The sequence below is a fragment of the Diuraphis noxia genome, unplaced genomic scaffold (assembly GCF_037042655.1).
Source record: "Diuraphis noxia isolate RWA-SAM2 unplaced genomic scaffold, SU_Dnox_SAM2 contig0001, whole genome shotgun sequence".
Lineage (NCBI taxonomy): Eukaryota > Metazoa > Arthropoda > Insecta > Hemiptera > Aphididae > Diuraphis > Diuraphis noxia.
The window spans coordinates 22,393,339-22,409,608 of record NW_028301711.1 but is presented as its reverse complement, the minus strand read 5'-3'; the positions used below and the strand labels follow the sequence as shown (position 1 = coordinate 22,409,608).

General features: G+C 26.2%; 2 protein-coding genes across 2 annotated transcripts; one reads left to right on the top strand and one right to left on the bottom strand.

Moving 5' to 3' along the window:
• Positions 1 to 5,915: 5,915 nt before the first annotated feature.
• On the bottom strand, positions 5,916 to 9,401 carry LOC149060333 (uncharacterized). Its single transcript, XM_089228737.1, has 2 exons — positions 9,185 to 9,401; positions 5,916 to 7,819 (listed from the first exon to the last, which is right to left on the bottom strand). Exons 1-2 carry the CDS (start codon positions 9,399 to 9,401, stop codon positions 5,916 to 5,918), a joined length of 2,121 nt encoding a protein of 706 aa, XP_089084863.1.
• A 26-nt stretch (positions 9,402 to 9,427) lies between these two features.
• LOC149060332 (uncharacterized) lies at positions 9,428 to 15,124 on the top strand. The gene is made up of 12 exons (XM_089217195.1): positions 9,428 to 10,328; positions 10,468 to 10,678; positions 11,240 to 11,383; positions 11,844 to 11,891; positions 11,972 to 12,112; positions 12,204 to 12,311; positions 12,411 to 12,485; positions 12,575 to 12,679; positions 12,754 to 12,813; positions 13,000 to 13,250; positions 13,536 to 13,698; positions 14,291 to 15,124. Exons 2-12 carry the CDS (start codon positions 10,480 to 10,482, stop codon positions 14,449 to 14,451), a joined length of 1,455 nt encoding a protein of 484 aa, XP_089073321.1. The 5' UTR covers positions 9,428 to 10,328; positions 10,468 to 10,479; the 3' UTR covers positions 14,452 to 15,124.
• Positions 15,125 to 16,270: the final 1,146 nt, after the last annotated feature.

Below are 16,270 nucleotides of genomic sequence, written 5' to 3'. Positions count from 1 at the left end.
CATTTCAGCCGAATGCAGAAAATACATACTTCAACGTCAGAAGTGTTATAAGCTACGTATCATGAAACCTAAGCTCCAGTATACACCTATAACGTAATCAAATTTCTATAGAATTCTGAACTACACATAAAAACGTATAATTGTATTGAATTGAGTTTTGTAAAATGATTCCACAGCAATATTGTAATTAAGCTAAGATTCTTGTATATCCAATGTCCCAAGTCACCGAGGCAGCTTGAAAAAATAAAACAAAGGACGTTGTTATTATTCTAATACTGAGATGTGGGTACGTTCATTTTTAAGTCAATGTGTGTATTAGAAAAGAGTTGCCGATAGATGAAGAGTATAGGTATTTAATTTGATAATTTTTTTTTGATCTTATAAACTCGGTAACTATGGCCATTAATTACCATTTAAACTGGATTGCAGTATTTACGGTTTTAACAAATATGTTTTGTTTAGATACCACAATCGTTGAAAGTAAAGTACGGTACTAGTTGACATATTATTCTAAGATTAGATTGTAAAGACCCGCTGATATCAAAAATTGTATCATATTTCTGTTCTCCTCGGGTCCCAGTGCGGGCGATTGTAAACCATCCCGATGATAAACTCTCCTGATGGTAACTCTCCCGGGTCTACTCCAGTACTACCTGACGGAAACGTGTAAATTGTCTCGGGTTTATTCCTGTGCTACCTAACGGAAATATGTGAACTCTCTCAGGTCTATTCCTGTACTACCTGATGGAAACATGTAAACTCTCCCAGGTCTAGTAAAAAACATAAAATAAATTTAATATACATTTAAGTTGCGTTTAAAAATAGTCGATCATATATAATAACAATAACAATATAAATTAATGTCTTTAGATGCTATGAGCTATAATATTATAGTCAAAATTGAAAATATAATAAAAAATAAAATTTCAAACAATCTAATATACATTTAAGTTTCTTTTAAAAATAGTCAATAATAATTATAATAATAATATAAGTTACAAATACAAAATATACGTAAAAATATTAAAATTATTGTTTTTGATAATAAGAACATACAGATTTTAAAAAAGTTAGGAAATCTATTTTTTTTCCTAAAAAAATGTTTTAACATTTAAAACAACTCGGGAGAGTTAACATACTTCCTACAGGTAATTATAAAGTTAACCCGGGAGAGTTTACTATTTTTAAAAATCGGGAGAGTTTACCACCGCCCCCCAGTACAACATCGAGAATCATTTCTAGCCCGATGATTTGTCGATCTTATTCATATTTGAGCCATTCGAGGCATTCGAGGCATTCTATTATGATATGTTTCACTGTTAGTTGGATACCACAGGTTTTGCACGAGGGGAGCAGTAATTTGTTATTACTGGCTGGTTGCTTACATTATATTATTATAACCTACGCAGTAATTATGGACTCCTGCAGGCGGGAATGGACGAGGACAAAAGCTCTTCAGTCTACGGCTGCAAAAGTGTAATCACTAATGAGTATTGAAATCACTGTGTTGTTTCATATAATATCGAGAGAAAAAGTGGTTTAGAAAAAAATCGGTTATTGCTATATACAACTAGAGCAGTTGATATAGGTAACGCGTAATAATAATTAAAAACGTAATTACTACTAATACTGGAATACGCGTCTGGCGTACCAAAATCATATTTAATATACCATCCCACAGTGTTATATTCTATAATAAACATTTAATAATATTACATATTATGTACACGTTCCGTGTACGATCGCCTAAATCGATTATATTCGGCATGCGTGATAGTGCTGTCCAAAATTATAAGAATTCATAATATTATCATAATTAAAGGCGGATTATTTGGTTCATTAAAGTTTACAAGTTTGAAATATGATTCTAATACAAAAAATTTAAAATTATTTTATTATAGTAATCCTTCAACTGGTAAAATACGCTTTTTTTCTTCTTATTTGAAAATCTGCTTACTATCAGTTACAATAGGAACATATTATGTAAAATAATATATAGTGTATATTATTTTGAAACTTGAAAGCTTTATGAATTTATAATAATATTTACATTACATTTGCAATCCATTAATTGCATACCTTGTAACAATATGCTTAAACTTGAAAATAATTATTGCATACCTTTCTCTGGTAAACTATTTAAGTTAAATCGAATGTGAAACAATCAAACAAATAAAACAATTTCTAATTTAATTACTTGTTCGTATTGAACAATTTCTATCATTTTTAATTTTTAAATTTTTACATTGTTTTTACATGACAAAATATTTTCAACTAGAGAAATTAACCAATCTAATAAATTCTTAAATATTAAATATTCTATGATCTCTAGTATATTAGTATAATAATATGTGAAATACATTTTTTTTTTTTTTTTACAAACTGTACTGTTATAAATCGTCCACATTTTTCACCCTAGTTGAGCTGCATAAAGTCATAAAATATAAAACCTAAAAGTCCGCTCTCTAATCATAATATATATTATAGTGAAGACCGAGTAAAGGTCCCTACAAATCTACCGTCGGTTGACTAAAGACCGAAATATAACAACATATTTTGTAAAATTAAAATACGTAACTTGTTCAAGCCTACTTTTTTTTACGTCTAAGAAAATGCATTTCTAACAATAGATACGTTCCAGTTGAGTAGGAATAAATTCAAATATTTTTTCCTTCAAATTTTTACATATTTTATTGAATTTTGTATAGTTGAAGAAAAATTATTTATGTAATTTAATGTTATTTTTTACAGTCCAAAGTAATTATTTAACCAGTTTTTTCTAATGGACAGAAAAATAATGATTTTTTAATTTACTGCGTGAGATAATGAGTAAATTAATTTTTATATTTTCATGTCGATGCGTGCATATTTAAAAAAATTTTATTCATTTATTTTAATATTTGGGTATGAATAATGCCAATTATTGGGTTCGAAATATCATTAATCAAAAACTATGATTAAACTTAACATGAGCCGGCTAATCTCAAAATTAGAAAATCTTCGAACATTACCCGCAACATAATAATACACACATATATATATGGTCTGCAATCTTTCGTCAGCCGATCGGTATACCGGAAGTGGGCGGCGTGCACGTGTTGGTTTAGCACATTTTTGTCGCTTGAAAACCGGAAGCTATAAATATATATACTCTCTCTCTCACACACACACACATATATATATATATATATATATATATATATATATATTTATTGGAATACACTAAACACTTACGTATGGCTGTCATGGAACTCTGGAACATGTGTTGTGGTAGTGTGGTTCATCATCTTGTGGAGGTGAACGTTCGAAGAGATCTCGAAACTAGACGTTCAGGCCCGCCCCAGTGACGCCTATCAGATGTCGCAATAAAGTCATCAGCAATCATAGTGAACAACATTTTAATCGTTTAGCATATTATATTATACACTGATCTTTAAGTCTACAACAGTACCTATGACATACATAATAATATTAGGACTCATCATGTAGACACTCAGCAAAAGTGTAGTACCTATATAGGTAAATGTTTAATTTAGGATGATTATAAAACAGAACTTCAATAGTTTCCAAGATTTTTTTTAAAAATAATATCATAGATATTTGTTCATTAATTAATTTTTAATCGTTGTAAAAAGCTTACGAGATAGACACAATATAATATACATATATATAATATAAATACGTATTTTCACTGATATAGATTGATATAGATTGATATCGTAATTATTATTTTTCATAAATACAATCGCTATTGCTGTCATTGTTAATAAAATAATATTTTTGTCAACAAAGTCAAAAACAAAATTTAGGTCACATGTATAAATTATACATGATAAGGTCTTTTATTTATTTCGACTATATGTATAATATAGTTAGGATACCAGCTACCTATATTACGGTTAGGCTACACTCGTAAAATTACGGGTTTTATGATATTTCCAAGAGCTAGCGCTACCGTATTAAACTCTCGTATTTATTTTGAGCATAGAGAGTTTTTTTGCGATTCTCCATATTAAATTGGATTAGGTTACCATCCATATGAGTTTCCGTAGTTATTTGTACACAAAGTGTGATTATATATGACTATATGAGTATACCGGATGATCCGTTTAACGTATAAGGTACACTTATTATTCAAAAAGTATTAATGCTTTTGAATATTTTTTTTCCTAGACTTCAATAAATTCATCGTCACAAAACGACATAATTGTGTAAAAAAAATAAATGTTTTTCAGAATTTGACGATTTTGTTGAAGTTTTTAATTTTTTGAATTACAACATAGAGTTTTAACTTCATTTAAAAAGCAGAACATTTTTCCAATTATTTTGATACATAAAAATCGAATGAGTTTTAAGTATTCAAATTTTAGATGAGTGGAGTAGTGGACCAACATTTTTCAGTATGATCACCGCGATCAAAATGACCGCCATTTAATTCATCCAAACTTTAAATACTTGTAAGTCGCAACTCATAAAATACTTGTTTTAAATTCAATTTTTATGTATAGAGATACCTACTTAGAAAAATATTCCTCTTTGGAATATAAAATTAAAACTCTGTATTATCTTTCAAAAAGTGACTATAACTTAACAAAATGAGTTCCCCAAGGCAGCGACATCGCTTCCTTCCCACATAGCATTTTCCAATGTTAAACCTTTGATTAACATTTAGATTTAATTGAATCCTAAATATTTAATTATCAAGTTTTAATATACATTATATTAACGATAATTTTTAATTATTAAATTATCGTACATATAATAACGCTGAATAAACATTTAATTTAAATATTTAAACAAATATTAATAATTTGATGTTCAATAAATCTTTTAAGAATCATAACAACCTAATATTTAGTTTACTTCAAAAATTTAATTTTAATTAAATATACAATATTTAATATTACACAAGTATTGTTTTATGAATATTCAATTAATTTTAAGTTTATATTTAAATATCCATTATAGATAATAAATACTATTATATGCCTAAAATGTTGCATTTATAATATAGTATAGTATAGACTTTTAACATTCCTAATTATAATATTTATATTTAATATTAAACTACTGTAATTCATTATTACTATACCTATATAATAGAATGATTAATTTAAAAAAAATATACATATGTGTAGGTACTGTAGATTCTACACTATTATAGGTAATTATTAAACGTAATATATATATATTTATAATTTATAAAAGTTAATACATATGTGATACATGTACGATAGGTTGTTAATTAACTCATTACAAATAAAATAAAATAATATACATATAGGTTTATAAAATAATTCTACATAGTTTAAAATGTATATTAATAACTAACGTCGAATTAATTAATTTATATTATATAATACTATTTGCATCTAATCTTAACATTTAATAACAATTTATACAAAATAAAAATCGCAGTAAATACGAATACCTAGACACATTCGCAACACATTAACAAAACATAAATATAAATAGTGAATCGGTATTTAAAAACGTAGCACGGGTTTCCCTAGCTAGTGCATGTTTCAGTAATTGAAGTTTATAATACAATATTAATATACTCCGATGGTCGAGTGGCAGAATAGCGATATCTTTAAAAATAATAACTCAATTTTCAAATATACTTATAAAATTAACAGTTTTATAAAGATAATAATATACATATTATATACAAGACAAATTAGTAATTGGTATACACTTAATATTTAAAACTCTACGAATGTTAATGTAGGTATAGTATCTATTATAAATACAAAAGTATAATATAAAATAAATACCTGAATATAAAAATAAAAAATAAAACAAGTACCTATATACTTGTACCTATACCTAGTTGTATTTAATCACAAATTTATTTTAATATTCTTAATACGATATAAATATAAAATTAAAATAGTATATATTATTATAAACCATTATACAGTGGTATATGTATGAATCAGAGCAAAAGAAACAGCATTAGCTTCATTATATTTTAAAACCATACATTTACATTTTATACAATCTACTTTCCAATATTCTAAACTATTATTTAAATCACTAACTGAAAAAATATTTAACTTTGAGCTGAGCAATGGCTTTTTATAATAACTTGTTACTTTCTTAAAACGAAATCCAATTATAATTTCTTCATTATTTGCAGTATGACATATATTAACTACTTTTACAATATCTCCTCTTTTTGTTTGGACATAACAGTTGGAGTCGTTAATTTTTACTTCTGTATTTTTAAAACTTAAAATTTTAAACTGACTTGTTATCTTTAAATCGTGTAACATGATTATAGGTCCATTAATATGTTTATTTTTATACGTGAATATATTATTTGGATTTGAATTATCAATGATGATTTGTGGTTTAAATGTTACGCGTTCTGAATACCGTTTTACAGCTTGTTGTAAAGGCTGATGGCTTTTCCTTACATATTTTTTTAGTGTTTTCATATGATTTTCAAATGGGAATGAACTACATTCGTCTAATTTTCCAAACATTTTATAATCATCACATATATGAATAACTGAATGCACGTTATGTGAAATCCATTCTTTACCATAAAGAACACCAAACTTTCTGACAAAATACACAAGTAGTTCATTGCAATAATTCAAAAGGCCATCACTTAAATTGGGTGTTAATAATAATGAAATACTTGTATGTAAACACATAAAATTTAAGTAACATTGCTCACTTATTACGTTTTTTAATACAATGGGCCCTAAATAAATTAGAAATGTTCTAAATTCGGTGGCTTTCCAACGGTTGACTTCATCAACACCACGAGGTTTTCGTTGGAAATCATTTGTCATTGATGATTTTAAGGAAACTAATAACGAACTGAGTATTTTAGTTTTGGAACTTTGTATTCGAACATTTAAAGGTCCCTTTAGCCACAACTTAATCAATTTTTTCACTATACCTAAACAAATTAAATGCATATAATCAAGTGAAAAACAATTGATTATATTTATATTAGGAATATTAATAAGTATAGACATCGATGATCCAATGTGATGTTCTTCTTGTTCCCTATTTACGAACTGTTCGTGTGTTCTTTTTGGACAATTTAAATCAGGAAAACATACTCCGCGGTTAAGATATTCTCCTTCTATTTGACATCGTGAACATGAAAAATAGCCACTATGCCCCTTATTCTTTAGTACAAATGATTTTGCTGGGACATCACAACAAAATACATCCAATATAATTTTAATTTTACAGATTTTACCTGACGTGTTTATAAGTTCCAAACCATTTAATAGTAGATCACGAATTTCAGTATAAAAATCAAACAAAAATTCATTACTGTCTGAAGGCTTCGCATTGCCCCAATACAAACCAATTGGAAATACGAATTCAGAATTGGGTCGTATATAGCATAAAATAGGCCAAAATGTACTATTGGAACTTTTAGTTAGTGGCAGCCCGTCAATTCCGATTACCAATTTTAAAATATAATTTTCATCATTAAATAAGTAATAATTTTTTATACTGTTGGCAATACCAAAATGAAAATATTTTCCCGGGAAAACGTCTTTAAGAGGTATAATACTACTAGACAAATCAGTTTTCATTAGAGTCCTCGCATCGGTAGGAAGTGTAGGGTCATAACAAGATTTTAAAATTTTTAATAGGTCAGAAGTAGCTGTATTTGGTATTCCATGTTTAACAACCCACTCTGCAAGTTGAATATTTGCAGGTACTGGTACGTGTTCGTCAATTGTAAATCGTGGAGACGTTTTACAATTTGTAGGTTCGTCGTCGTCAGAACTCGTATTATCTTCATCACTACTATTTGATAAAGCCTCAATAGATTCTTGAACTATTATATATATAATAAACAAAAATAATTTATTACAATATGCCATATGGGCACCTATCATTATAAATTATAATTTTTAAATTTTATAAATGTAGAAAATAAAATGAGAACTCTATACCTAAACTATAAGAGTCATTATCATTCTAAAATACCTAAATCTATATCCTATATGCAGTATGCACTTATTATAATATCTATTATTCTATCATTCATTATGCTATTATAAACAGGGTGATACTTTTAAGTGGGACCACTAATTATCTCGAAAAGTATTAACTTTTTTTAGTTTTTTTTTCTAAACTTCTAGGTTTATTTTTTTCTAAAACTGTATGATATTTAAATTTTTTTCACCCTTATATTTATTGGTGAAATCACTATCAACTTTTGATTTTCAAATGGTAACATATAATAAAAATATCATGAATTAATAAAACCATTTTTATTATAAATTTACGCGTTAACATTTTTATATTTCGTTGATTGGTTTGCGAGTTACAGCTCCTCAAAGTATTGGTGTTTGAAGGAGGACAGCTGGTGTTATAGTCGGTAAAAATATGCAGCATGTTTATACTATTTCTTCATTTGTGAAGTCCAGGAGCTATAACTGATAAATTCGATACCGTACGAACTAATAGGTAACAATATCGATAACTGTTGTACTTTGTACATGATTAGTTGAAAGTCTTATTACACCTATAATATGCTAATTTTACCATAAAAGCTACGTTTTAATGACCTTGGCTATCGTATTGGATCCCCTCCATTGTCTTCATTACATGACAATATTATGATATCATTACGATTTACGACGCATAGACGCATATACCTATTTATTATTACCATACAATAATAATAATATTATCAATATTTGGCGATACCTTTATCATTATTTATTGATTAAATTAATGTTCTGTTCCTAATTAATATATGTATTTTATTATTTACTTTATGCATGATACTATAATCATATTACCAGTCACGGACTTTCAAGGTATACCTTGGCCTTTAGTGGTAATCAAATATAATTATGTGGTGATACCATTTTAATTTTTAAATCGTTATCTGTGAAATTTTGATTAAAATAAATATGTCATCATGTATTTCCAGTTTATCATTTATTATTCTTGGGTAATTCAGTATGTCCAATTAGTCGATATTTCGATAAGTTAATAAATAATAAGGGTTCAAAGTACAATGGCAATCTTTAATTAATTGTTATTTATGTTAACGCGTAAATTCATAATAAAATTGGGGTTATTAATACATGATATTTTTATTATATGTTATTTTGCCGATAAATATTTTAATTAAAATAAATCACTATTATATTCAGTATAATTTTTCTAATTTTTTAAAAGTACCTACCTTCATTTAATCGACATGGTTCTGTAGGAAGTGGACTATTGGCAATATTAATATTATTATTAGTAGACATTTCGAATAAAACTGTAGTTTGTTCTACAACTTCTCCATGACTACATTGGACATCATCTTCAGCATCTTCTCCTTGTAAATTGGATATAATGCAATTTAGTTCCTCGTCAACACGTCTCCTTTTAGTAGTTCTACTTAAATTACTCATTTTTAAATTACTTGCTTAACAGTAATTAAAAATAGTAGTCAGTTTCAAAAAATAAATAAAATATGGGTATTCACAACTTTTGTGCTTGTAATAAACGAATTGAGTGAAAATAACGTTATAAATTAACCATTTCACTAATATTAGTCAGCTACTCCCCCTATTATAAGAATCTACACGTTTAATATGTCCAAAATGGCCGCAGACTTCTATACTTTTTTTTTGTTTATTACATTTTTAAATGTTTCAGCATATTATATGCTATTATCAGTTTTCTTACTTTCTAATTAGAGTTCTAAAAATATTTAAAAATTAAATAAATATTTATGCATACTACAGAATGCGTAGTAAATTTTGAAGTAAAATTTTACTTCGATATTCAATGCATGACAATTTAATATTTACATTGTTCGTGAAATACGCAATAATAACAGGCGGGACGTAAAACCGGGCTAGTTTAATCTGTGTATTGTGTTATGTAATAAATAACATTATTGTTATCGTTTTATTGATGGACGATTCGCGATTATTATATCCTTATTTATGATATCTTAATTATGTAATTATGGGTAATTCCCAATCCCAAATGATATCGCAAGAATACTGATTACTGAACGTCGCGCGTCGCCGCGTCGGTTACTCGGTTCTATCGTTCTATGTGAGTATTATGTGAGTATGACGTGATTAAAACGATAACAGTATTCAGTAGACAGTAATAATAATAAACATTTACCATTTGCCACTTTGCCGAATGCCGAGTAAAAACTCGTCTGCGCGTCAGGAGGTTTCGTTCGCGATTTTTTCTCCCTTAAATAGTTAAATTTATAATTTATAATAATCATCCGTTATAATAACAGTATTTTTATGGTGACTGTGCGTTTGTATGCTTCTTTCTATACTTATGTTCAACATTAAGCCTCACTACTACAGGTTAGTAATCATTATAATACTATCTATTTATTATATATATTTTCAGTAAATAAAATTTATTATAAAATTATACATATTCAATATTCATCATTTTTATGCACCTACAGTACCTATATACAATTAAATTTTATTTTTGCAGAATATATAAAAAATGTGGTCCATCGTACATTTCTCAACAGATAATACTGTGGAGGTAGTCCCTTCACATTGGATGAAGAAGGATGGCCTGCAATGTGCCTGGCCGAAAACAACCAGAAAAAGTTTTTTACTTAAAGCAGTTATCAATAAAATTAAACCTAATAAAACAGATTTCAATTATTTTGATGCGCGGTGTCTGGCTAGATATATCGGTAAGAAATTTAGAATATTGCAATTTTATTACTTTTTATAATAATTTAGGTATAGCCAGTATAGCTATTGGTATAATATTGTTTATTAATTTCAATAATATTATGTTTAATATATTAATAATTTATTATGTAGGTACCAATAAGTGTTCTTATATCAGTATGATATAAGTATATTTTATTTTTATCTAAGTAGTTTATTCCAAAGCTTGTGCTAAGGAATTTTTAGATCTGCTCAACATCTTAATATTTTTACACATGTAGGTTAAAAAATTGCCGTTAATTATTTAATTACACAGTATAAATAACACACAATACTTTATTATTTTTCTGTTATTAATATGAAATTGGTTTTTAGAACTACCCGTTAGTGCAAGCTCTGGACTTTATTCTCACAATTGTTTATTTGTTCAATATATTACTTTATTTTTAGAATTTTTTGAGGTTCAGTTGTTATATTTGATTTTAAAATGTTACACCTAACTATTGTTTAAGCTAAAAACTTTGAATAAGAACTGATTGCATAGTGCATACATTAATATTTTCATGAATTTTAACCTTCAGATAATTTTGCAAATGCCCAAAAAAAATGTGAATTGGCCAAATGCAGATCGGATATTTCTTCTGGTGCTGATGAAAATAAAAATAAAACATCTAGAAAGTTAAAAAAGAAAAAGCAAACTTTAATAGATTCAAGCTCAGAATCGGGTAAGATTTAAAATATTTGGCAATAATAGTAGACATTTAAGTAAGATTTTTTAAACTGTTATGTTGAAAACTATATGTAGAGATATAATATATAATATTATGCTAAATTGACATAAGTAAATTTCTTAAAACAAAACCATTTATACTCAATATCATATTTTTGATGTTTAACATTTTTTGATCTCTCTAACTGTTTATTGTCCCCTTAAGATGTAACACAATAAGAGTTTATTGTACATATAATTTACTTATTAAACTAAAATTGTATTATTATATCTGTTCTCTATATACCTATGTGTATAGGTGTAGACTTCAAAGTATATTTATGAATTGGTAAGAAGTACAAATATGTAGGTTCTTGGGCAAAATTTATTGAAGTAGTGAATCAGTACTTTACATATCATAATAAATAAATAATGATAAAATATAGTTTTAATTGATTTTTATTTTTACACGATAGACCGAGAACAATCTAATGATGATGATGATATGCCATGTTTTATTTCTGGTAAAATCAATAAAATATAATGATTTGAATTAATTTATAATAATATATATGTGTAGCTTATATCCTTTTTATTCTATTAGATACAGAACATATTTCTAATCAACCAAATCTGTTTAAGAAAAAGAAAACTTGCTCTGAAAATAACAACCAGATGAAATGTTTTAATGGTTGGTCACCATTAAAAATGTATACTAATAATGATGTCGGAGAAGATTTGTTAGGTATAAGACATAGTTTTAAAATACCTAAAAATTTTTTTTCAATGCTTTAAAAGATCATATGAAACTACAATTAGTTAATACATTTTTACAGATGACAATCTTAATATTTGTCCAGAAAAAGAAACTTTAGTTGAAATTATTGAAAACTCTTCAACTCCATTGAAAGTTGCCAATGAACATTCACAATCTTCTTCTACAGGTGATTTTAATGTTTCATTATTATAAATTTATTATCTATATTATTATTTCACTAATTTAAATATACATTGTTTTTTTTTTTTTTTGTTATTAAACTCAGCAAAAAAAAAATCACCTTTATATGAAAAATCAAAAAACATTAGCAATAATGAATCAATTTCATCTTTATCAAATGGTAATATAATAGTACCTACAGTAAAAGCATACTATTTATCTTTTTTATTTTTACTATATTATCATATTATCCAATATCTATTCCCAAAGGTGCAAAACGAAGTTTATTTCTTGATTTATCTGAACATTGTAAAAGTTCTGAAAATTCTGCTTCTACGACAAATTATGACAACTCTTTGATATCGGAATCATATGGTTAGTAATCAATAGTCAATTTTTTTTTAAATTTATAATAATTGTTTTAATATTTTTATGGTTTTTGTTGATAGGAAAAAGTATTTTAACCAGTAAACAAAAAGTAAATGCAAATTCAATTACGACTAAAAATGGTAAGTTACTTATTACTATTTTAACCAAAAGTTTTCATTGTCATAACCTTATTTTAATTTCTGACTTGTTCAATTTAATGTTTATAGCAAAGTTTTAATATATTTGTATTACTTTAAAATAAATATATATTTATATATACTAATAATAATAATTTATATGATATTTTATATGTTTTTTGTAAACAGATATTGTTTTTCAAAAGTCTGTCCTTCACCAGCTACTTACAATGAAATTTGAAATTCGTACACTTGATGAAAAACTCAATAATCTCACTAAACTCATAGAAGAAAGTAATAATAACTTGAAACCCAAGAATTATGAAACAGATATTACAGATAATTATCAGTTTGATTTGGACTTGCCTATAAATTCACTTGACCAGTTAGACGAATTGGAAATAAAATTAATCAGTGATAAAACTTATCGTGCTTATTTGGTAATTATTCCTATTCAAATTAAATGTAGTTTAATTTTATATTGATAAGATATACTATATAAGTATACTATATACTCATAGGCGAAACTACGGGTCAGGCCACTAAGGCCATGGCCTGACCTAATACTAACTGTATAATATACTGACATAATAAAATTTTAAATTTAAATAAAAAAATTTATTTTATAATTAGAATTTTTTTCATATTTTTCATTTGGCCTGTCCTAATACAATTTTCTAGTTTCGCCTATGTATATACTTATACTGTAAGTCTTTAATTTTTAGGTAAAACGACTCTCTGCAATTGGAGGAAAAACCATTAAAATTATGGTTAAACGAATAATGTCAATGTTATTTATTCAAGAAGTTTTGTGTGCTTTTTCATATAATGGCCGTGGCAATAAAAAGCAAAGTTTTTCCAAACTAATGACAAATAAATTAATTTTTGGTAAGTAATTTTATGTATATATATAATATAACTATTTTTATGCATGCAATTATAAATTATTTTTATGGCTTAGAATTTTACAAGGTTGCTCTTGTATTATATAATTAGTTTGATAATAAGTGATATTTTCTTTTGTACTTTTGACAAAAATAATAGATTCCTTGTATTTACTAATTTTAAATAGAGTTTAAACTTCAGTAACACTATATTTAAATATCTTAACCCTCGCACCTATGTCATCTTAGAAATATTATACATCAAACAGTCATTTATATGTGTTTATAAACACATTCTTATTTTAACCTAATAAATTTATATATAAAAATAATACATTTCCTATATAGAATATTAGAATTGTCTATGCCTCCATAGTTACAATATTAAATGAGTTAAACTTTAATTTAAATAACCTGTCAGATTTCATTTTTGTGCATTTATTTTCATTGTATAATGTGTATAATATAATGTAAAGTAAACTTTTGAATGTTAGTTTTTTTTAGTAAAAAAAATATAATATATTAATTTTTCCACATTTAAATACTTATTGGTTTTGTAATGCTTTATGTGTGTTGTTAAAATTTTTTTTTTTTAGAGTCTGTTCAACAAATTAAAAAGTTTTCTATGTTAGAAACTTGCACTAATGACATAGAAGAAGTTATTAAATACGTGCTTATTCAATCTCCCTTCAAAATTAAAAAAAAATCTGATACGATGACTACTACAGCAAGTCAGCAAATAATTAATAATGTATAATATTGGGAATTCCAGGAAGTTACTGGATTGCATATTTTTTTTCATTTATCAGATGATCTTCACTTTTTTATAATTAAATTAAGTACATTTTCAATTTTATTTATATTCTGCCATACATTTATAACATATGTAAAATAATTTTCTATCACATTATCAAATATAATAAGAAACAATTTTATTGTTTTAATTTTATATTATAATTTTATTTCATTATGAGCTAATAACAATTATATATATATATATATACTGTATACATTCCGTGGTGTATTGATGTCTGGAGACGGTCTTCACTTTTTTTTATTTTTAAATAAGGTAAATTTTCAATTTTATTTGTATTCAGCAATACATTTATAATATTATAAATATATTATGTAATATTAATATTATGTAAAATTGATTTTTTTATATTCATAATATTTTATGTTATAATTTTATTTAATTATGAGCTAATAACAACTATTATATATACAGTATACATTCAGTGGTGTACTTGATGTGGGGGATGGTCTTCACTTTTTTTTATATTTTGTTAAATAAGGTACATTTCAATTTTATTTGTAATCTGCAATACATTTATAACATATGTAAATTTTTTTTTTTATATTATATTCTATCATTTTCTATCATATTATTAAATATAATAAAAATGTTTTTATAATTAAATAATGATTAATATACAATATATAATGTATAATATGTATGTATATATGAATAATTTGTTAAACAAATAATTCCCCCTCCCCTCCATCCATTAACGAATTTTGCGTAATCTACTATGTAGATTGGTAATGAATGTTACATAAATGTCTAATTTTTGGTTAAATAATGATTTATTTGAAATTTATTAAATCTTGTTTATGTGGTATAATAATGTTTGATAACGCTTAATTTAACAACATTGATTACACGTTTAGATTATGATGTTTAATCAATTTAGAATTTTTGACCAATCAATGTTAACGTAAGGTTATTTTAATGTTTAAATGAACATTTCTCAATCAAAATTCAATGTTTATTTAATGATTAACATTATTTTTGTGATATTAAATTAACATTTATTTAAAGTTAGTATGTTATGTGGGTTCCTATACAACGTATTCACTCATAACATACCTAAAACATAATTTACCGAACTCGGTACCTACGCTGATGATACTGCAATCGTGACTTCTCATGAAAATCCTGCTACAGCTTCCAAAATGATTCAAAGACACCTTAATATAATCCATCAATGGACAAAGCAATGGAAAATCAAAATAAATGAATCTAAGTCCTCATTCATTACATTTACGCTAAAAAGAGAAACATGCCCACAAGTTACAATGAACAATATTTCAATCCCTGTTTGCTCCGAGGTTAAATACTTAGGCCTTATATTAGATAGTAAACTAACTTGGAATTCCCATATTAAAAACAAACGTAAAACTCTAAACGCCCGTCTTCATTTATTATGGCCTCTCCTGCAATCTAAAATGAACATAAATACTAAATTATTAATTTATAAGTCTCTACTTAAACCACTATGGACATACGGTATCCAGTTATGGGGAACCGAAAAACCCTCCAACACCAAAAAAATCCAAGCCTTTCAATCCATCTGCTTCCGCCTACTTTCCTCTGCACCCTGGTACATAACGAACAATAATCTTCACAAAGATCTTAAAGTGCAAACTTTAAATCAAATTGCCAAAATGTACTATGCTAGATTCCACAACAAACTTCAATCACATACAAACCCCTTGATTATTAAACTATCAACAAAAACTCTACCCGATAACCCTCTACGAAGGTTAAAAAGAAAATGGTGCAGGGACCTTTG

Coding starts and splice junctions, on each gene's coding strand:
- LOC149060333 (XM_089228737.1), bottom strand. CDS start 9,401: ATGAGTAATTTAAGTAGAACTACTAAAAGGAGACGTGTTGACGAGGAA. Junction 7,820..9,184: donor ACCATGTCGATTAAATGAAG/GTAGGTACTTTT, acceptor TATATATAATAG/TTCAAGAATCTATTGAGGCT.
- LOC149060332 (XM_089217195.1), top strand. CDS start 10,480: ATGTGGTCCATCGTACATTTCTCAACAGATAATACTGTGGAGGTAGTC. Junction 12,113..12,203: donor TGTCGGAGAAGATTTGTTAG/GTATAAGACATA, acceptor ACATTTTTACAG/ATGACAATCTTAATATTTGT. Junction 12,680..12,753: donor TTTGATATCGGAATCATATG/GTTAGTAATCAA, acceptor TTTTGTTGATAG/GAAAAAGTATTTTAACCAGT.